Source organism: Erpetoichthys calabaricus, chromosome 2 (assembly GCF_900747795.2).
Source record: "Erpetoichthys calabaricus chromosome 2, fErpCal1.3, whole genome shotgun sequence".
Lineage (NCBI taxonomy): Eukaryota > Metazoa > Chordata > Cladistia > Polypteriformes > Polypteridae > Erpetoichthys > Erpetoichthys calabaricus.
In genome coordinates, this window is record NC_041395.2 from 95,226,568 (window position 1) to 95,248,641 (window position 22,074).

Sequence of the window (22,074 nt, forward strand, 5' to 3'; positions counted from 1 at the left end):
TAAGGAACCTCACCAGTTCTTTTGTGTTTGGCTCTTATAATAATAAGATAGCCAGTGTTCAGGGATGGAAGGTTGCAATTAGGAATATATAAGAACAGACACTCCAAAATATATAAATAAACAAGATTTCACAGACTTATATATAATAAAGAGTATTGTAAAGTCAATTTTATTTGAGACTGACAACCAGTGTAGTGAAATGTGCTCATATTTTTTTTTGGTTAAGACTCTTGCTGCAGTTGATTAATGTCTTTCTTAGGTACTCATGTTAGAAGAAGATCATTACAGTAATCTAGTTGTCTAAAAACATCAGCTTATATTCTTTTCCAGTATTTTGAGATGTTGTAAGTAGTCTGACTCTCACAATGTTTCTTAAGTGAAAGAATGCAGTGATATGGTTAATATGTGACTTGAAGTTTAGATCTGAGTCAGTAATAACACATAGATTGTTTACTTTTGGTTTGATTTGTAAGGACAGATGCTCAGGTTTATTTCTAACACCATTACTTTTTTTTTTTTTTTAAAAAAAAGTTTGTCAAAAACTAAAATTTTATATTTTTTCCTTGTTTAGTATAAGAACATTAATACTAATTATTTTTGTAATTCATTCCTTTTATATTTCTGGTAAGAAACTAAGGGTTTAGAGCCTCAGGGTCATCTGATGCTGTTAGTAAAGTTAAGGTGTGTGTCGTCTTTAAACTCGCTGGTGCAGTCCATAAAATGTGAAAGGCAATGACTAGTCAGGAAACGAGCACAGAAATGTGAGTATTCAAAAAGCAGCTACAGTGAATATAAACTCAAATGTCCATGGATGGTAGGGTTATGCCTATAGGCCACTGAAAAATTTGAAGCCATCTTCAGTGATTTGTATTCATGTCACAGTTAAAATTTGACAAGATTCAAATAATCATCCTCATGAAATGATGTAATATTTAGTGAAAAAATGGTTTCAAATGGTGCCATTGCTACAAAAACATGTTTTAAGTGTTAGCACTCCAGCAACTCCAAAAGTAGTAAAATCAATGGCACCATTTTATGTTTTATTCCTTTTTTATCTGTAATGTAGGCTGTAGTTATTCCATTTGTTTGCTTTGTGTTGATTGTTTTGAAAAAATAATAATGTAATTTTAATGTCTGCAAAAGAAAAATGTATTGCTGCAGAACTGAAGCTGAATATAAATTTTTTTTACACTCTTCAGTGTTTATCTCTGGTTATTACTAACTAAATAAAAAGGAAATAAACTTTTCATGTTTGCAATTTATCTGCTTATGAGTCTATTTGGCATGTGCAGTTGTCACTGCATGCTAAACAAAAATAAACACAAATAATTATTTAGTGATACTGTTTTTTTGCATCGTTTTATATATGGTTTTACATTCATCCTCTGCCTTTGACATCATTATACACAACATTACTAGTTTAGCACTATTTACAGGTTTATCTATGTACATTTACCGAAGGGATAACCAACCTGTAAATAAGAAAAGAAACCAATTCAACTTTAGTTTTGCTGATGTTTTGTCTTACTGTGCTGATTATAAAAACAAAACAAGCACTTCTTATGACTTATTCAATGACATGTTAAAATTGTAGTCTAAGATCTATTAGACTGATCAGAAAGTATATGGCCATTCCCAGCAGAATTTTGATCTAAAACAATATCACTATTCCCAATGAAATTTTTTATTTTAAAATTCAATTCCTGTGTACTTTGATGTTAATAATAATATTTGATCTGGATCTGGAGAGTTATTGTTTTAAAATGCTCATCAGCATTATACAGTCCTGTTTGGCTTGAAGAAGAAACAGAAGAAGAACCTATAACATCTCACTACACCTCTTAAATAAGTTTATTTAACCTAAGTATGTTGTTAAAGGAGAATATGGCATTTTTTTCATTTAAAGAAATTGATTACACATTTGCTATCACTGAAATGTTTACTATTTAGATATTTATCTAACTTTCTGAGAAAAACAACCTAAACTATATTTAGAGGTTTATCCTAAAGTAAAGTAAGATTAATGTTGTTCCTTTGTCTATTTAAAACTATTTGTTGTTAAGCTTTTGATTACAGGTACAGAACAATTTAATCAAAAACCAAAAAAAGGAATCCAGTTTCTCCAGGACAGTTGCCTACTTAGTAGTCCAATGGACAACAAAGAAGTGGCTCAGTGGCTCAGAGACAATCCAGGTCTAGATAAAAAAATGATTGGAGAGTTTGTGAGTGATCGTAAAAACAAGGAGCTTCTTGAGAGTTTTGTTGGGTAAGCTTTACTTTATGTTCTCCTTAGGAGGATTCCGAATCATAATTTAACTTCTAAAAAATGTATAATTTAATTTTTTAGGACATTCTCTTTCCAAGGCCTAAGAATTGATGAAGCCCTACGGTTATATATTGAAGCTTTTAGACTTTCAGGAGAAGCCCCCGTCATTCAGAGGCTAATAGAAGCATTTACAGACCACTGGAATGTAAGTGTGTTTAGTAAGATATGAGTGTTTTATCTGGTAGTTGATTGCTTTTACTTTTATTAAAAATGTTTATTACAGTGCATCTGTGAATTGTTTTCAGTTGAAACTATGCATTTTAGTACTTTGGTTTTCAGTTTAAGGAAAGGAAATGAAAAACACACATCAGCAAACTTCAAAATTATTGCGAGCAAGCCTGCATTTTCAAAACCATATTTTCAGACCTGCCAGTTTACAGCCAGAAAACGATGAGGCAGTAGCAGCATTCATGTGTTTTATAGGATATATAGTTAATTTTGTATATAAAATTATTTTGGAAAGAAATGAAAAAAGAATCATTGTTTGCCATTTTTGCATTTCAGTGGTACTATACTTTTGTAGCCTAGTGGAGTGGTAATACACAAATTCTTATACAAGGTTCTGGCAATATGGGGATCTCAGCTCAAAGTACCATCCCTACGTCCAAAGGCACAAAACTACACTTGCAACTATATTAAACTAGCATACTTTTGTTGATGTTCTCAAAAACCATTTAGACATCCAGGAATTACATTCACAAGGATATTTAAAGATGTACTTAGATTTAATATGGCAGCATGATGGAAAGCATTAAATAAGATTTTATCAGATGGTAATCTCATTAGGTCTTTTAGATGGAAAATTAATATTGTTCAAATGATTATCCTTCCAAAGCTTGTATACCTTTCAGTGTATCTTTATATATATTTAGAAATATATGCCTACTTCCCTTTAATGTAGTGTATCTGAAATTCTTGTTTGATAATGAACTATGTAGCCTCTATCAGAGCTCAATTTTATGCAACATCATCTTCATTTGTAAAACTGGCTATAACTGCTTATATCTTAACCTGGTGATAAAAAGATTTGATTCAGATTTATAATGAAGTGTTGAATATTGTTGAAGACTCAGCCAAAAAACATGTTTATGGGAATAAGCTGTAGCAATCCATTCACTATATATACAGTTCTTAAAAGATAAAGCTGTAAAAAGTGCACTAAAGTAAGATAAGATTATATCTTTCACTAAAAGGTATATTCTTATGCAGAAGCAAATATATCACTCACGTGTAAGCTTAACTCTAGTTAGCTGCAACAAAGCCCCTAGTTTATTAAATTGACTTTCCCATGTAGGCACAGCTAATAGAATATTTACTGTATTTTTCTCTGTGATGCTTCATAATTCCTTTGCCACATTATCTATACCGCAAAAAGTAAAAGAATGGTAAAAGTTGAGCTGTGAAGCTGAAGGCTGAACTATATAAAGCACAGGAAGAAACTGTCACTCCATACAATAACTATTATGTTAGCTCCTAGTGCAAGTTTAAATAAGCAACATATTTAAGGCAATGTCATAGCTGTGGATACTGTATTTGTATTAGACTATTTATTAAAATTGTTTACTATCTCTACATTGAAGTGCCATTCCTTAAGCGACATTCCTTAACCTCCTTAAATATAAAAAAATATTTTCAAAGTACTTCTTAAATTTTTGAAATTTTAATTAAATAATTTTGTGTCATATTGTGTTGTCTTAGAGTAATAATAACTTGCAGAAATCATTGTCTTCCTTCTCATTTTTATCCAGAAATCAAATGGATATCCTTTTGCATCAAATGATGCAGGGTTTTCTCTAGCCTATGCTGTAATAATGCTTAACACCGACCAACACAACCACAATGTCAGGAAGCAGAATGTTCCGATGACAGTAGAAGTAAGTAGATTTTTTGATAAAATAAACACTATTTTCCTTTATTTTTCTTTTCACTTCAATCTGCTAAACTTAAAAGTCTTTACTGATGAGAGCATAATATTTCCTTGTCATGCAATGAATGTAAAATGCCTGCTGCTACATTTATTATGTGTGCTGCCTGGCTAGAACTTTGATTTTTTTATAGGCTATTTAGAGTCCTTTTTTAAGCCATACAATACATAGATTTACCAATAAGGTGGAACACGACTCTGCCAGAATTATTTTAACTAGAATTTACAAAAAATGGTGATGGTTTATGATGTGATGGTTTATCATGGAATAGATGATATAAGGAAAATTGTTTTGATGGGTGTATTCCAAGTGCATTCCAGGACTTGAGGACTTGTCCTACTCTGACAGGCAAAGGGAACTAAACCTTATACTTGTTCAGTTTAAAAGATTTTGAGAAAATCTAAGTAAAGTCTTTAAAATTCTGAAAGTCATTAATAACATTGATCCATCAATTTTTTTCATTTAAATAGGGAAACAAGCATTTGAGAACACATTGCATTACAACACCTAAAACCCTGTAGTTGTTCTAGCAATATGTACCTACTCAAAACCATGATTTCCTATTTGGAAAACCTCTTTCTGCATTGATGATTTTTTTGTCTTAGTCATATTTAAATCCACCAACAAGCTGGAAATCAAAAACAAGCTACTGAGTCAAATAGTGGAAGCAGAAACCTTGACAACTTTTATAAGTATATGGATAATATTTTAGGATAATTTGCATATGAGCTAACCAAATGGTTTTAACCTTTGGCCTAAAGTTTTCACAAAATGTGTCCCATATAGATCTCAAAACACGAAGTGAAGAACAACACGCTGTAGCAGAATATTTGCTTTTAACCATTGTAAGTGGTATAATTTGGAACCCAGTATTATCTTCAATGCAGGAGCATGGATAGGTTTCTTGTCTGTCTTTGGCTCATCAGCCATGCACAGGTGGCTTTGTTCAGTGGAAGTGTCTAAAGGCTCGATGACGATCAGCACTCAGATATTAAAGCATGAACTGAAACAGCAGCAATAGAGTGCCTTTTTATTATCTTATTCAAATATTAATTATACCATTTTCTTAATAAATAATAATATACCATATAACACCCCTTTTTCTGCCTGCTTTCTCCCTGTAACCACAAGTACTGTTGTAAGTTGTAGCTTATCTTGTTACTTAGTTTTCTTTGTACTTATATTTCAAAGGGTCTTGTTGTATAGGTCATACAGTGCATCCGGAAAGAATTCACAGCGCATCACTTTTTCCACATTTTGTTATGTTACTACCTTATTCCAAAATGGATTAAATTCATTTTTTTCCTCAGAATTCTACACACAACACCCCATAATGACAACGTGAAAAAAGTTTACTTGAGGTTTTTACAAATTTATTCAAAATAAAAAAAATTGAGAAAGCACATGTACATAAGTATTCACAGCCTTTGCCATGAAGCTCAAAATTGAGCTCAGGTGCATCCTGTTTCCCCTGATCATCCTTGAGATGTTTCTGTAGCTTAATTGGAGTCCACCTATGGTACATTCAGTTGATTGGACATGATTTGGAAAGGCACACACCTGTCTATATAAGGTCCCACAGTTGACAGTTCATGTCAGAGCACAAACCAAACATGAAGTCAAATGAATTTTCTGTAGACCTCTGAGACAGGATTGTCTCGAGGCACAAATCTGGGGAAGGTTACAGAAAAATTTCTGCTGCTTTGAAGGTCCCAATGAGCACAGTGGCCTCCATCATCCATAATTGGAAGAAGTTTGAAACCACCAGGACTCTTCCTATAGCTGGCTGGCCATCTAAACTGAGCGTTTGGGGGAGAAGGGCCTTAGTCAGGGAGGTGACCAAGAACCCGATGGTCACTCTGTTAGAGCTCCAGAGGTCCTCTGTGGAGAGAGGAGAACCTTCCAGAAGGACAACCATCTCTGCAACAATCCACCAATCAGGCCTGTATGGTAGAGTGGCCAGACGGAATCCACTCCTTAGTAAAAGGCACATGGCAGCCCGCCTGGAGTTTGCCAAAAGGCACCTGAAGAACTCTCAGACCATGAGAAAGAAAATTCTCTGGTCTGATGAGACAAAGATTGAACTCTTTGGTGTGAATGCCAGGCGTCATGTTTGGCGGAAACCAGGCACCGCTCATCACCAGGCTAATACCATCCCTACAGCGAAGCATTGTGGTGGCAGCATCATGCTGCAGGAACTGGGAGACTAGTCAGGATAAAGGGAAAGATAACTGCAGCAATGTACGGAGACATCCTGGATGAAAACCTGCTCCAGAGCGCTCTTGACCTCAGACTGGGGCGACGGTTCATCTTTCAGCAGAACAACGACCCTAAGCACACAGCCAAGATATCAAAGGAGTGGCTTCAGGACAACTCTGTGAATGTCCTTGAGTGGCCCAGCCAGAGCCCAGACTTGAATCCGATTGAACATCTCTGGAGAGATCTTAAAATGGCTGTGCACCGACGCTTCCCATCTAACCTGATGGAGCTTGAGAGGTGCTGCAAAGAGGAATGGGCGAAACTGGTCAAGGATAGGTGTGCCAAGCTTGTGGCATCATATTCAAAAAGACTTGAGGCTGTAATTGCTGCCAAAGGTGCATCGACAAAGTATTGAGCAAAGGCTATGAATACTTATGTACATGGGATTTCTCAGTTTTTTTATTTTTAATAAATTTGCAAAAATCTCAAGTAAACTTTTTTCACGTCATTATGGGGTGTTGTATGTAGAATTCTGAGGAAAAAAATGAATTTAATCAATTTTGGAATAAGGCTGTAACATAACAAAATGTGGAAAAAGTGATGCACTGTGAATACTTTCCGGATGCACTGTATAGTGCATCATATTCCCATTAAATGCTAAATTACTTATGTGTAAGTTTATATATGCAGGAAAAGTCTATTTGTAAACATTGTGAAAATCCACATGTATGTGAATAATTATTTGAAGCATAAATTACAGTAATATGCTAAGTATTGTTTATATCTGCGACACACTGCAGCACATTTTTTTATTCTCTTTATATTCTAAATTTTACTCTAACTTTGTTTTTTTTTCTGTATTTACAGGAATTCAAAAAGAATCTTAAAGGCGTAAATGGATCCAAAGATTTTGACCAGGACATGTTAGAAGATATCTATAATGCTATTAAGTAAGTTGTTTATTGCTGTCTTTAAAGCAGGTACTGTGCAGTTCAACTCTAAATAAAAGCATTGTAAGGTAGAAGAGGAATATCACAACTAAGCAACATCAATGAGGTATAAGGAGAAAAATTAAGCAGATGAATGAAAATAAGTATAGCTCGGTTTCTTCTTCTTCTTCTTCTTTTGACTTCTAGTATTTCAGGACAGGAAATAGGGTAAGTCAGGCAATGTGGTTACCACAGTAACTAATTACATTGTTGCATATCTTAACATTCACAAATGTGAAAACCCCAATTCATAGACACAGTGGGCCATAGCTTGTCCTAGCAGGATTTGGTCTAAAGCAGGGGTTTCCAACATGTCAGGTAGCTCGCAACCCCTTTCCAAGTAGTTCGCCAAAGGGTTAATGAATCCTACATAAATTCGAAAACTTGATTAGTCAAATTAGGGGTGCATGATCTTTCCAAAAAATCATATCATGATCCACAATCTGAATTTCAATCATCTTTTCAATGTGGCATACACTTAAGAGAATATCCAGACTCAAACTCATCAAGACCTAAGTAACACTTTATCAAACAAAGTTGAATTCAATTGTTCACTAGCTAAGCGGAGTTAAGGATCACGTCCCAAAGCTGGCGAGTGAGTGAGGAGGGCCCCCTCTCCTCAGCTTGCTGCCTTTTTCTCGGATTTGTGCAAGTAAATCGGTACTGCAAGCGAACTATGATACATAGCGAAATGAGAGAAGTCGCAAAATTAACCAAAATGTTCAAGCAAATTGTAGAAAAAAAACCCAATCTAAATCTGTTAAGTAGCCTGAAATATATTTTATATATTATATATTAGTAAACCTTCAAAATAATGTGCAGTTAAAGTCTCAACAGCATTCTCAGCATTTCTAGAGCTTAGTAGAGCCACATAACTATAAGAATCTTCACCAAGCTGCTCTGAAAATGTCTGCCTTGTTTGGGTCTACATACCTCTGTGATTCTGCCTTTTCTGACATGAATGTCATAAAATCAAAGTTCAGAACAAGACTGACAGATGAACATTTAAATGACTCCAGAAGAGTGAACCTAAGTGGCTACACTCCACCATACACCTCTCTTGTTGACTCCATGCAGTGCCGGTCATCTGACTAACTAAACAACACATCACACATCCAACTGGACATGTGAATACTCTTGTGAAGTGAAACAGCGACATGTAACAAAATGACAAATGAATAAGTCATATCTGTGTATTTGGAATTGCATTGTTTTGTTTTGACAGCATTCATGTTTTAATTCAGTAGTGTGAGATACACTAGAAAACGCATACAGACATACAAAATGCACTTGCAGGTGAACTAAATATTTTTTGTGATGTTTTAATGCAAAATGTGAGTTGTGGACACCAACATTTTGTAAATGTTCAGGCAAAACAAGCTTACTCAGTTGGTCTGGGTTGAAATAAGCTATGAGAATAAATGTTAGAAAACATGAGTAGCTCTCGGCCATTTTCATTTTGTAAAAAGTAGTTCTAAGGGGAAAAAAGGTTGGAGACCCCTGGTCTAAAACAAAAAACATTGTGTAAGTTGTAATTAACAATTTTCTGCTAAAGTTTGAGGTAGTGAAGAATGTATTTTTCCTTGCTTCTGTGATTACATTAAATGCTAATTCCAAAAAATGCTCATTCATGATTCTTAGTAACCTTTATATAAATAAGTGCTTTCTTTTAACTAGTCTCATTGAGTATCTTTTTGCTGGACAGAGAAGAGCCCTTTTTTTTTAGTACTTTATTTCACATTTAAAACAAGGGAAGGAGAACCTAGGAAAATTCAGTTTATGCTACTCAGTAAATTTACGAGTGAACTGTCATAATACAGAGTGTTCTGTCAGTTTAAGTAGTCCACAGAAGCCCAGCAGGAAAACTTCTTGTCATGGCCATTACAAAGATATGATTGTGCATCTCTTAAAGGTTTTACAAATAATTTGAAAGGTTTTATCTATTATGAGGGCCAATATCCACATTTTCCTTAGTTAAGAAGATTATCCAGGCGTTTCTACATTTTAATTGTTATACCTTCTCAATTGACTACAATTACATTTATTTAATATATTTGTGTGTTTTTTCTTGAAAATTGAGTTTGTCCCCATGATTAAAAAAGTGTTTTTGGCCTATTACATGTAAAAATTAAAACTTTATAGTTCATACCATGCAGATTCTTGCCTAGTGCTGAAAGTCTCTAGAGGTTGGGGGGAATTCTTATTACTTTTGATACAGTTTGTTGGTGACGTTCAGGTAATTTCCCCCATCCAGATTTTGCAATACATAATACAGATTCAGATTGTGTTGTAGAGCTTAGTATGTTTAGCTCATCAACATTAATTTAGCAATTTCTGAAATACTGAGACAGATCATTTCAGGCAGGAGAAGGAATACAGCAATCACCTGAACATTTCCCTCTAAAAATGTATTTTATGGATGCTCCATCTATGGCCGCTGAAAGCATTTGCAAAACAAATACAGTACATGCTCAGACTGAGAGTGTTTAAAAGATATGCACAGACTACAAAATCCTTAACAGTAAGCCGGTTAAGGGTTTACATGGCCACATAACTGGGTAATTTGAGGAGAAGTCTGCCTGGCATGGCATTTTTGAAACTTGGATTCTATGCTTAACCTGCAAATTGTAAACGTGCTTAATGTGTCTCTTACCCTTCTTTTCTTTCCAGTATGTTATGTTGAAAGAAAGATTTTTCTTATAGGGCTGAACCTTAAAATAATGGATAAAAGACTAACAAAATTTGAGGTGATGCATTGTTTCCTTAATGCAAATTGATCATTGTTTCTTTTTATATGTTCAAGAAATGATGAAATTGTTATGCCAGATGAACACACTGGCCTGGTAAAAGAGAACTATGTTTGGAATGTTCTTCTGCATCGGGGAGCCACAACAGAAGGGATCTTCCTGCATGTACCTTCAGGCAGTTATGACCTTGATTTATTCGCGATGACATGGGGCCCCACAATTGCAGCACTCTCCTATGTCTATGATAAGAGCTTGGAAGAGACGATCATCCAGAAAGCTATTGCTGGATTTCGGTTAGTAAAGTAACTGCTATATTGTGATTGTATTGTACCTGAAAAATAATTCTCTTTTCTGCCTAAGATTTGTTTTTAATTATAGTAGTTAAAGTAGATCATTTTTCAAAGCAGTGGCATTGTGTCTTTTGCCCCTGTCATTTTTTATTATTAAGTGAACTTGTGTTAAAAAAAAAAAAAAAACAATTTAACTTTCTCTCCAAATGACTTTCATTTAAACTAGTATGGCACTAGTTCAAACATTAAGCAAAAATAATAAAACTTGCTGAATATATCTACTTTGAAGTAGCAAAGCTTCCTTGTACATTTTAAGGTTTGTTTATGACAACAAAACAATGTACTCTTTTTTCTTTAGTGTGTCTAGTGTGAGTGGAATATTTATGGAAACAGTAACACAAGATGGATATAGCAAAGTCAGATAAAAGCACTTTATTACAGGTAATCTGAAAGTCAGATACATGTTTTAGCTAGTTAGCAAAAAATATGAATATCGCTAAAATGATGTGTAAATATCAAAGCTGCTGATTAATTGCTGTTAAGTTGTACAGTTAACACATCAAAATTGTCAGTGATTACATTTTTTAATGCAACCTCTAAATGTGTTAACCCGGTTAATGCAACTGTGCTTCACAAGTAATGAAGCAGTGCCAAATGAATCCAAATCTGTTAAAAACAGTAGTGTGTCACGAGCTCTCATCATTTCAAGCTGTTAAAAGTGCGGAAAATAACATGCCAGTTCTACAAGTGGTGTGAATGAGTTTCATTTTCATGTCATGCTAATATTGCAGGCAAACACTGTGTACCGAGAATGACTGCATGTCAGCGCCATCCTTGCCATTATGCTGCATTAACACATTGTTTAAAAAGCCATATCGCACAGTATACTGGAATGCCCACAACAAGGCTCTACACGCAGTTATGTCTGCTAATGCAAGTCTGAACGTGAAAGGCAAGAGGCTGCCGACGGATAAGTCTGAATGGGAGATGGAATGTGGGTCAGCCCTGTCACTGTGCAGATGCACTGCTACCCATGTCCAAACAGCTAAAGAGTAGATAACACCTTTTACCCAACTCAGATGTCCCTGAAAGCAGACATGGTATGTTGGTCTTGTTTGTTTAAACAATCAAACTAGGCAATAATCAGTGCAATTTGATCTTGCTAATATTTCCATATATTTGGGCTGAAGGTTAAGATAATTAAAATGTTAAGATAACTGTTAGACTTATTTTATATTTACATTTACATGTGTTTGCTTAACAGATGATTTTATGCAAACAAATGAGGTAAACATAATCGATTAACACCAGTCGCGGGACTGTTTTGAACAAGTGTAAGAGGGCAGAGTTGATCCCCACAAATGAAAAGCCATAAAGCTAGCATAACAGAAAATGATCAATTAATAATATCACAGGAGTTTGTGTTTTAATGCTTATTGTGCACTGCTTTTGTTACACAGAACTGTTCAATAAACAAGCTGGAATAATTTAATATGCTTATGCAAGTGATTATTACACCGGTTTTGTATTAGAAATTAATCTCTGACTTATTTCTGCTTTACAAAAAAATATTAATATGCTTGAAGGAAACAGATAAATTGTGCTTAATATACAGTTTTAAAATTTTAGTTGCACTAGTAATCACTATTACATTTTTTTCCATCAAACTGCAGCCCTATACGTGCCAAATTTAAAAATTAAAATATGTGCCTACGTTTCTAAACCTCTTCAAAAATCTATATGTCATGGCTAACAGAACTTAAGATATATTGTGTTGCAACGGATTATTTCTGAAAGTACATTGTGAAGCCAGTGAGATCCTACATCTATAAATCACAGGTCTCCTGAAGATCAATAATCAGATTTACTCCAATGATTTTTGCTTACAGATTTAATCTCAATAGCTTCTTCCAAGTATTTAGTTTTTTTCCAACTGACTGTGCAAAGTGTCTCTAGAAGTGTATGATTAATGGTTCCTGTAACTTTTCCTTTATCGGTCAAGTTCTGCCTCTTGTCCTCACTCAGTTTCAGCAATTCCTACATTCTTATATTCAAAACGTATCAGAACCACTCGCCTTCACAGTCAAGATAAGGCCTTGAATTGTGGTAGCCCAGGACATCAATTATAGAAGAAAATTCTGTGAATCATAACAGAGAATCAAAGAGTGATACTGCCTTAGATAGCAAACACTAATAAGGATTATTTATGAACAGATGAATATATTCATCATAAACAATTAAAAATGTGGAAGATATGTGCACGTTGGATTCCCAAAATGTTCATGAAATGAATTATCACCGCATCCACTTCTCCAAGATCCAGAAAAGTCATTGATATTCATTTTTAAACCTAACTATACAATGTAAGTTGAATACCAATTGCCTTAATGGTGGTAATCTGGAAGAAATCTTTACATAAAATATAATCATTATAATCGTTAAATGTTGTAAAAAATCATCATATGATCCTATAGATTTTGGGTAAATGTTCATGGCCACACTTTAATTGACCTTTGTGAACACAACAAAAAGAGTGCCTAACGCATCACACAATACTTCATCCCTCTGGACCATCCACAGTCCATTGGTTTGTTCAGTTTAGGGCAATTTGGTGTGATGTATCCTGGCTGCCTGCCTGCACTTGTAACAGCGTATGGGAGGAAGAGGGGGAGAAGGACAGGTCAATGTCGTCCTTCAGTTTTAACAGCATCAGTACCTGGTAGGGACCAATTAGCCCTTTCTTCCTGGACCTTATTCCAAGCCGTCCTCCTTGGCTCAGCTTCCATGAGGTTAGTCCCTTGGTTCACGACTTGCACATGGAGGGCCTGTAGTTGTCCCACAAGCACCATCACTACTACAGTGAGGTTGATTGGTTCAGTCCTCATCCAGTAAGACTGTTTATGATTACACCACTGTAAAATAAGAAGGCAAATGCATATGAAGATTTGGAGGATCAGCCGGTGATCCCCCATGTAATACTGGCCAAAAAAAAAAAAAAAACAGAAGGCTACAAGTCAATCACTTGGTATGCTGAAGAGTGGTAGTGTTGGCCTATATGTGGATTGGAAGCAGAAGTGGAAGTGACTTCTGGGATCTTCAAATTTCAGAGTAGATGAAAGAAGACAAGATGTGAATGACAGTGCTTCCTCGCAGCACAGGAGGAATTAGAATAGATACACCAGCCATGAGACTAACCCCCTAATGCATCTGTGACACTTAAAACACAAAGTGAGCTGTTTATACAAGACAGCCAATAAATCTAGAGTAGTGATAATGTTTTTCTTTTTTTGGAATACTAAGCAGAGGTTCTTCTAAATTGACGTGAGAGATTAATTATGAAAAAATTTGGTTGCTGGTAAAGTTGGTTCTGCTTAATGAATGAAAACATTTTCCTACATTCTTAATAAATAACAAAGTTAAATATGGTTTTTGAACATGTGACCAATATTTTGATTACATTTATTAAATAATGAAGATCAATGAAATACATTATTCCATATTTGTCTAGTTAAATGAAGGATTCAATAAAGTTTTGTTTAATAAACATAGTTTTCTTTCCTTTAATAGGAAATGTGCAATGATATCTGCTCACTATGGACTCAGTGATGTGTTTGACAATTTAATAATTTCTCTCTGCAAATTCACAACACTTAGCAGTGAGGTAAGTTATATTTGATAAATGCTGTCAACATCTATTTTTTTTTTCAATTACTCATAGTCCAGACAGTATTAAAGTTTTGGATGGAGTGGGAGCAATAGAATGTTTTTTTTTTTAACTTGGAAAAAACCTGTTCATTTGTAAATATTATTTCTGATTTGTTATATTGATTTTAGATTTCAGGCTGATGTTTGCACATTAAGCCTTAAAAGAAAAATAAGTATACTTTTGTTCCCTTTAATGAACTTGTATTAAAGTTTTTTTGTTTAGCTTAAAATATGGCAAGGCCTTTGATAAACAGATCATTTTTCTTATTTATATGCTGCAACTTTATTTGTGGAATTATTTGTTTTATTGCGTCATCCTTTCTTCTTATTAGGTAGTAGTATGGCTTTTTCATAGAAAAACCAATAGTAATTTTGTTTAGTTTTTGCCAAGTTAAATCTGTTAATGTAAAACTTTGCATGAAATTTGAATTGTCTTGTAGGATTGATGACTGACTAGCTAATCAAGATAATATTTATATTGTGGGCTATGTTGCTAGAAGTAAAGACACCAGCATGGTGACACAGGGCAGTTTAAAATCCTATGAGAGAATACAAGCAAATATGCCAGAGTAAGGTAACAGGGGCTTCCATTGGCTGGTAAACCCAGTGGGGTTTGGCATCCTACCAGTCTGCCTGAGGTGGGGAGTGATAGAGAGAGGGATGGATGACACACAAAATTGGCAAGGGCTTCATCCTTATTAATGTGAGGGAGCAAGTACCCACCTTAATGATAAAGATTATCTTTTGGCTGATGGAGCTCTTACTGTCCCATATGGAAGCTATAATATTCCTTTAAGATAATGTTCAGATGAGGGCTGCCTTTAACTTCAGAAGTGACACTGGCAGAGGGGTTTAAAACTGTTTTGAGACAGAAGTGTAAATTTGCTTTCAGCTGGATGATGTCTTTGAAATGGAGCCCACTATAGTGAGAAAGAGAGGACAAGGCCCCAATTGTAAGAGAGAGAGAAAGATGTAAAATTAAAAGATTGAATGCTTTGTGATACTTTAATGGTGGCTAAGTGGTTAAGCACTTAAAAGCACTCCACCTGGTAGATGATGCTGCTTTCAACACTGTTTTGTATATTGCTTCTGGAGCCCACCTAAAGTTGATTGCAGGTTACTTGAAAATATCAGTGAAAAAGTCCATATAGTGCCATGTGAATTAAGGCAATTCATTTACTTCTAAAAAATGGAATTGCCAAAAATGCTTTGTTTATGTTAAACCAATTACATTTTTGGCATGATCGTATTGCATGCAAGATAGATTAACATAAAATAACTCACTCTTAAGTCAGTTTTGTTCACTCTTTCTCTCTTTTTTTTCCCCTCTTGTATCTGCTTAATGGATACACAGTATATACTTCTATAATACACACTCATGAATAAAAACACCATTCCCCATTGAGTTAAAAAGCTGAAATTTGGCGGGATTATACATTTAGTACAGTAGGCATCTGCTAAGAAAGGACATTTCAATATATCAGTATTAAGAAGTGTACCCTCCAAACCCAGCCCAACCCCTCCCCGTGACATTATGGAAAAACGAAAATTAGCCAAATCAGGTTTTTTTTTGTTTGTCACTATGTATTAATATTATATTAATGTACACGCTCTGTACTGTGCTAAGGGCAGAGTGTTTTTGCAAATGAAGGACAGAGGAGACGCAACCGACAGACCAAGCCAACAGCAACCTTAGAGGGTGGACAGATGACTGAAGAAGGAGTGGTGTCCTGGACAGGAAAAAAGAGCAATCACATTTGGCATGTACAGTGCGAAATGGAAGGACAAAGCTTGGCATAGTTCAGTGTTTATTTAGCTAGTGCTATAAACCTCCATTGAGGGTTCTAGGTGTTATGGCTGTAAGCACAGGTGTTGCTTCACTTCCTTCTCCAAAAAGAGAAGAGGAGAGTAGACATGGATGTTGTGTATTGCTAACCAAGCATGGACAAACATTGTCTTAATGGGTTCCTCTTGAGCTACTCCTTTGTAGTATACATATACAGTGGAACCTCGGTTTGTGAGTAACTTGGTTTACGAGTGCTTTGCAAGACGAGCAAAAATTTTTAATAAATTTTGACTTGATAAACGAGCGAGGTCTTGCAGTACGAGTAGTATGTATATGCTTTGTCTGCTGAGCGTCATGTGATCACAACTGAGCTGATTGTTCTTCTCTGTCTCTCACTGCGGGATTGTGGGCAATTGTCTCCTATTCTCTGTCTGAGTCGGTGTGCCTCACTAATATAGTCAACATCCATACGAGCGTATACTGTTTACTGCAGCATTAGCATTGTGACTATGTGTACGTGCGTGCGCGTGTGCGCGTGCGTACGTGTGTGCTGTGACGTGCGAGTCCCCGTGTTGCACCCTAAAACACGAAGCTGAGTCTCAGTACTTTAGCAACACCAGCTTTATTCAGCTTGAAACGGCAACAGCGCGGTTATTTATTGTAGCGGGATCTGCTGCTCTCCTATACACAGACACAGCAGTCAGGCAGGGCCCTGCGCATTTATAATGTTCCTTGTTCCTTGTATCACCCATCGATGGCAGGTGCTTATAGCATGTCCGTGATCTTTTCGGATTCGGTTTTACGGCGAACTGCTACAGCGCTGGGAGACTGCGATTGCTTTGGGACGCTCTTCCGCGTGTCGTCCCGTTGGGTGCAATCCCACAAGAGTTTAGAAACTCACTCACACCAGCCATGATTCTTTTCAAAGGTAAAGTGCAGGTTAAGTTGTTTTATGTATTTTTATTTTATATTTTGTTTTAATCATTTTTATATGAATAGTTTTGGGTTGTGGAACAAATCATCTGAGTTTCCATTATTTCTTATGGGGAAATTCACTTTGATATACGAGTGCTTTGGACTACGAGCATGTTTCCGGAACGAATTATGCTCACAAACTGAGGTTCCACTGTACATACACACACCTCTCTCCAAAATTCTTTACATACATGTTCACATCTGTGTACTTTAAAGGGGGACATCATACATCTAATGAAAAACATGAAAAGAGATACTTGAGTGACTCTAATAATGATAATATAAATCTCATATTTCATAGCATTCTTACTGATTACCAATTTCAAATCAAAAGAGTACACCTTCACATAGAACTGTGTTTTGCAGTAACTATCAACACCAGGAAAAGCAGGAAGTGCTCTAATGCGGGAATGTTTTACTAATGTGCAATTATATATAGCATGTTCAAGAGTAAGCAGCTCCGGTGACCTAATAATATCATTACTTATTATTTGACAGATGCTTTATCCAAGGCAACTTACAACATTTTGAGATACGATTGGTTACATATATTTTGTTTTTCCAGTTGGAGTATAGGTAGATGAAGTGACTTGCTCATGTTCACACAGTGTCAGGATCAGGACTTGAACAAACTAAAATCAGGGTTTGAAGTCCTAGGACCAAAACCTTAACCAATACAACTCACTGCCTGCCAATAATGTTAGTCCTTGGTTAAAAAAAATGTATAAAGAAAAGTACTTGGTTAACTGGATGTTTTATGTAACTAACTAACCACTATAACTTAGGTCCATTGTCTTACAAAATATATCGCACAAAACTGGGAAACGCAACTAGTATGCAATAAAACATACCTTTTTTATATATTTAAACTCCTTGACTTTATTCTAGTTGTAGAGAGATGCTACAAGAGTGCCCTCTCCTGTTACCGTGTAGAAAGATGCAGAGAAAGCAACATATGAGATTCTTAGCATAAAAGATATTTTAGTTAATATTACAAATACCCCAGTATTACTTTAGATGGTTATGAATATGACTCACTGGGTTAGCACGCTGTTTGTCAGTGTGTATGATTTTCAGTAATAAATTATATTTGTTTTAAGTCTGTAGAAAATCTACCCAATCTTTTTGGAAGTAATACAAAAGCTCAGTTGGCTGCAAAGACTGTATTTAACTTATCTCACCGGCATGGAGACATTCTTCGTGAAGGCTGGAAGAACATAATGGACTCACTACTTCAATTGTTCCGTTCAGAGCTTCTTCCTAAAGCCATGGTAGAGGTGAGAATGCTTTTTATTTTTTCATTTTATCCTTTTGTCTGTCTTGAAATAAAATGCTTGCATTTAAACAGACCACATTCATTAATAAAATTTAATCCAGTTATTCTTATCTAATATTTTTCTAGGAGAAAGGCTCAGTATATGCACAGATTGACAGATTTACAAGTTACCCATCCCTTATTTAGAATACACTGAGCCAACTGCATTTCAGAAATCTGTATTTTTTTGGATTCCAGAATTTTCTGAACCTAGAGGACCATGGTTATGAATAAAAAGTTGCTGGAGTTGCCAAACCATCACAGGCAATGTCAGGTTTGGAGAATATCTAGGTGGTTTGCAAGCATATTCCAGTGTCTCTCTAGTTTATGCAATTGGAGTGGAAAGTGTGGATGTTTGGGACGGATATTTTTAATATATGAAGGGTAGGTTTACAGGCATGAACAAAGTGACAGTTAAGCTGAGTAAACACAGCAGACACTGCATTCTCAATTCTAATGGTACAGTGGTTAAAGTGATGACCTGTAGTCATACCTATTCTTGTGGCTAATGGTGACTTTCTTAGAACACATGGCGGTAGTAACAGATTTATCATAACTAGTGTTGATCGCAGTGAATACCCTGTGTTCATTGGTGACTTTGTTCACTTGAACTTTTCCCGTAAATTTGACATGCAGGCTGGCTTAGGCAAGCATTTTTTTCTAGAGCCTTATAATGCTTTGCGAGGCCAGCATGACATCACAGAGCTGTCCACTGAAGTGTTTGATAGTGTTGTGCAACATCCTTTTTTTCCCCCACTCATGGTCATTTCAGCCCTCAGGACTTTTCAATTTCTGTATGTGGTTAGCTAGTGAACTTAAAAAGGTGAAAATACGTCCTGAAGCCACAAAGGTTGAGAAGGACCACCAGATATCCTTCCTGCATATGTTTAAAAAAAAAAAAAAAAACTTGTAGTATTATGAATTCTGCTACCAGATATATAACACTACTTCCTGTGCTATTTCAGCTTAGCACTGCATGGCTAATTATGCATGCAGATTAGCTATGTGCCCAACAACATTTCAGAATAAACTTTAAAGGAGCCCTCCCTTTCCCTCTCCCTTTATCAAAAAAACACAGGTCACACTGTGAAATAATAAAAGCAAAACATTTACTACTGTTTACAAGGTGCTTCTTTCTTCTTGGTGGAAGAAGAAAGTGTGAAGCATCTGTACAGTTTCATGGGAAACAAAAATGACAGTCCGCAGTGCCCAGATCCATGACTTCAAGAAATGGAACGAGCCAAACCCATGCCACTGTTTCAGGGCATGGCTAGTTTGTACCCCAGGATTGGCACATTCTCAGTGCAATGATCTAAGTTTTATTTACTTATTGCTATTTGTGGCTGTTTGATGTATTTTAATTGTGGTATTCGTTCAATCTACATCTTGTTGTGTGGTGCAACGTGAAGCAGTGATCAACACTGCTGCCTCACAGCTCACATCACACAATTGGCCAAAGTTATCAGTCCAGCATAGTTGGTAGATTTTTCCCTAGCCAGTTCACCATTATACTCCACTCAAAACTAGTTCAGTTCCTTCTTCCTATTTGACTTCAATGCATTTGTGGAGTTCAGCAGAGTTTGCAAACATTTCTGGGATTGCGCTAAATTTGAGGTGAAGCAAATTTAGCAGGGATCATGCCTCAGTGTAACTGAAAATGTCAAGTACGAAGTATCATTTAAAAGCATAATACTATTAATCTCTTCAGTCTATCAGAAGACATTGCCTCTCCTTTCTAGGATTCAACTACGCATAAACAGGTTAATTTCATAAACAGTCTTTGAATACTAGATTTCCTACTAGTGCTTCTCTGTCAACAAGTAGAGAGGAATGCATTAACACACCTCCCCACACTGAGAGGAAGGATTCTGCTGATCAGCTTAACAGATATGCAGCCATGTTCCAGGCACTGCATGGTAAGTTTTCTAGGCGATTTGAAGACTTCAAAGCAGTGGAAACTGAATATTCACCATCTTCTCTCTTTTTACTTGAAGTCTGATGCATTGCTGGCACTTCAAGTCACTGCCTTTACTGACATTCTACAATTCTCTCAAAAACGAGAATTTCCCACACTTGAGAAGACTAGCGCAGAGAATGCTTGTCCTCTTTGGATCAGCAAACATACAGTATGTGAACAGACATTCTTAGTAATGAAATTCAGCAAATCCAGGTACAGATCTTCTCTCAGCGAAGACCATCCGTCTATTGTACTGTGAATAGCAACATCAGGAATTATACCTGACTTAAGTGCACTAGGTTGTCAAATGTACAGAGAGAGTAAAATACTTTATCAGAGATTAATAGAGTACAATGTATTTCTTATTTTGTTTTTTTTTTATTTTACACAATCAGGAATTGCAGATTGTGTTAGAAAGTATGCTATAGTGTGTGCATGTTCCATGGTTCAATAAATAAAACAATTTGTGAATATGTGATCTATATTAATATTAAGGTGAAAAAAATAAATATAACATGTTTATCGTAGTGTAACAGTTGACAAAATGTATTCCGTCCTCCTCAACAAGTTGCTTTTTCACACTTATCCTTGCCATAAAAAATAGTTTCCTACCCTGATCTAGTGTTCTCTCCTTTTACCTTGTATGTCTAATTCTTAGGTTGAAGACTTTGTTGAGCCTAGTGGAAAAATATCACTTCAAAGAGAAGAAACACCTGCTAACAGGTAATTCATTAATTATAATTTTAGTAAGACTAGGGGGCTTCGCCCACCCCTGGGTTTGGTTTACCGGATATACAATTTAAAGAGATTGTTAGTTTCATGGGAATTGTTACATACACATTATTTTCACTTTTACTTTAAAACTTTTGGAGGTTAGGGTGGCTGAACGCACGTAAGGAGAAGCAGTCAGATCATTGCTGTTGGCGAGCTGCGTGTTTTGCTTGTTGTTGTTTTAAGAGCTGGGAGCAAGTTAAAGTGTCTCTCGTGGGACTTCAGATTGTCTTCCGAGAAGATCACATCTCGCCTCCCTCCCAAAGATTTTTTTTTTTATAATAGAGAGATGAGAAAACTTGGGAGGAAGCATTGTGTTTTGAAAATAGTTACATTTTAGGAATTATTTTGTTTCCTAACTGAGTATCAGATCATTTTGGCATATAGACATTACACATTCATGTCATTAAAAAAAGGCCATAATAATTGCTATTCAAACTTTGCAGATATGTTTTTAAATATTTGGTACAGTGAGTGTCTACTGTTTTTCTGAGTCACGTTCTTTTAATTTATTTTAAAATTCTATGTACCTGTTGTCCTTTCTAATACACACATGAGGTTATTTAGTCCGAAATTATGTAGAAATTTGATTACCATCAACTTTTTTCCCTGTCTACTAGTAATATATAAAACAGGCAATATAGCCCCAACAAACTTGCCAATCCTTCTCATCTAATTTGGTCAAAATAAAATTGAGTAGCAATTTGAAGGTCCCTAAATTTCATACTCAGTACTGTACTACCTGGTAATTTATTTCAGGTGCTTACAGTTCTTTGCGTTAAGAAACGTTCTGATATTTTGTGAAATTTTCTCTTAACAAGTTTTCAGCTGTGCCCCTGTGTTCTTTTTTTGAAAATTAATTGTAATGTAATGGCTGGGGTCCACTGTACTAATTCCCTTCATAATTTAAATGCTTCAATCCTATTACCTTTTTATCTTCATTTCTTAAACTGGAAACATTTATCTCCTTCAATCTTTCCTTATAGCTCACACCAGTCAGTCCTAGAATCAGCTTAGTCCCGTGTATGTATACTTTCTGTAGGACTGCTCTGGTCTTTTATATTTTATATAGAGACCAAAACTGTACAC

General features: G+C 35.6%; 1 protein-coding gene across 2 annotated transcripts in view; it reads left to right on the forward strand.

The window, feature by feature from the left end:
* Positions 1–22,074, forward strand: part of gbf1 (golgi brefeldin A resistant guanine nucleotide exchange factor 1) — a 338,792-nt gene that overhangs the window by 284,314 nt on the left and 32,404 nt on the right. For both annotated transcript variants that reach the window (XM_051922800.1, XM_051922799.1), the window contains exons 18-25: positions 2,064–2,266; positions 2,348–2,471; positions 4,075–4,200; positions 7,318–7,400; positions 10,243–10,479; positions 14,044–14,137; positions 18,043–18,219; positions 20,873–20,937. In XM_051922800.1, coding sequence (XP_051778760.1) covers positions 2,064–2,266; positions 2,348–2,471; positions 4,075–4,200; positions 7,318–7,400; positions 10,243–10,479; positions 14,044–14,137; positions 18,043–18,219; positions 20,873–20,937 — 1,109 coding nt within the window. The remainder of the gene's footprint in view (positions 1–2,063; positions 2,267–2,347; positions 2,472–4,074; positions 4,201–7,317; positions 7,401–10,242; positions 10,480–14,043; positions 14,138–18,042; positions 18,220–20,872; positions 20,938–22,074) is intronic.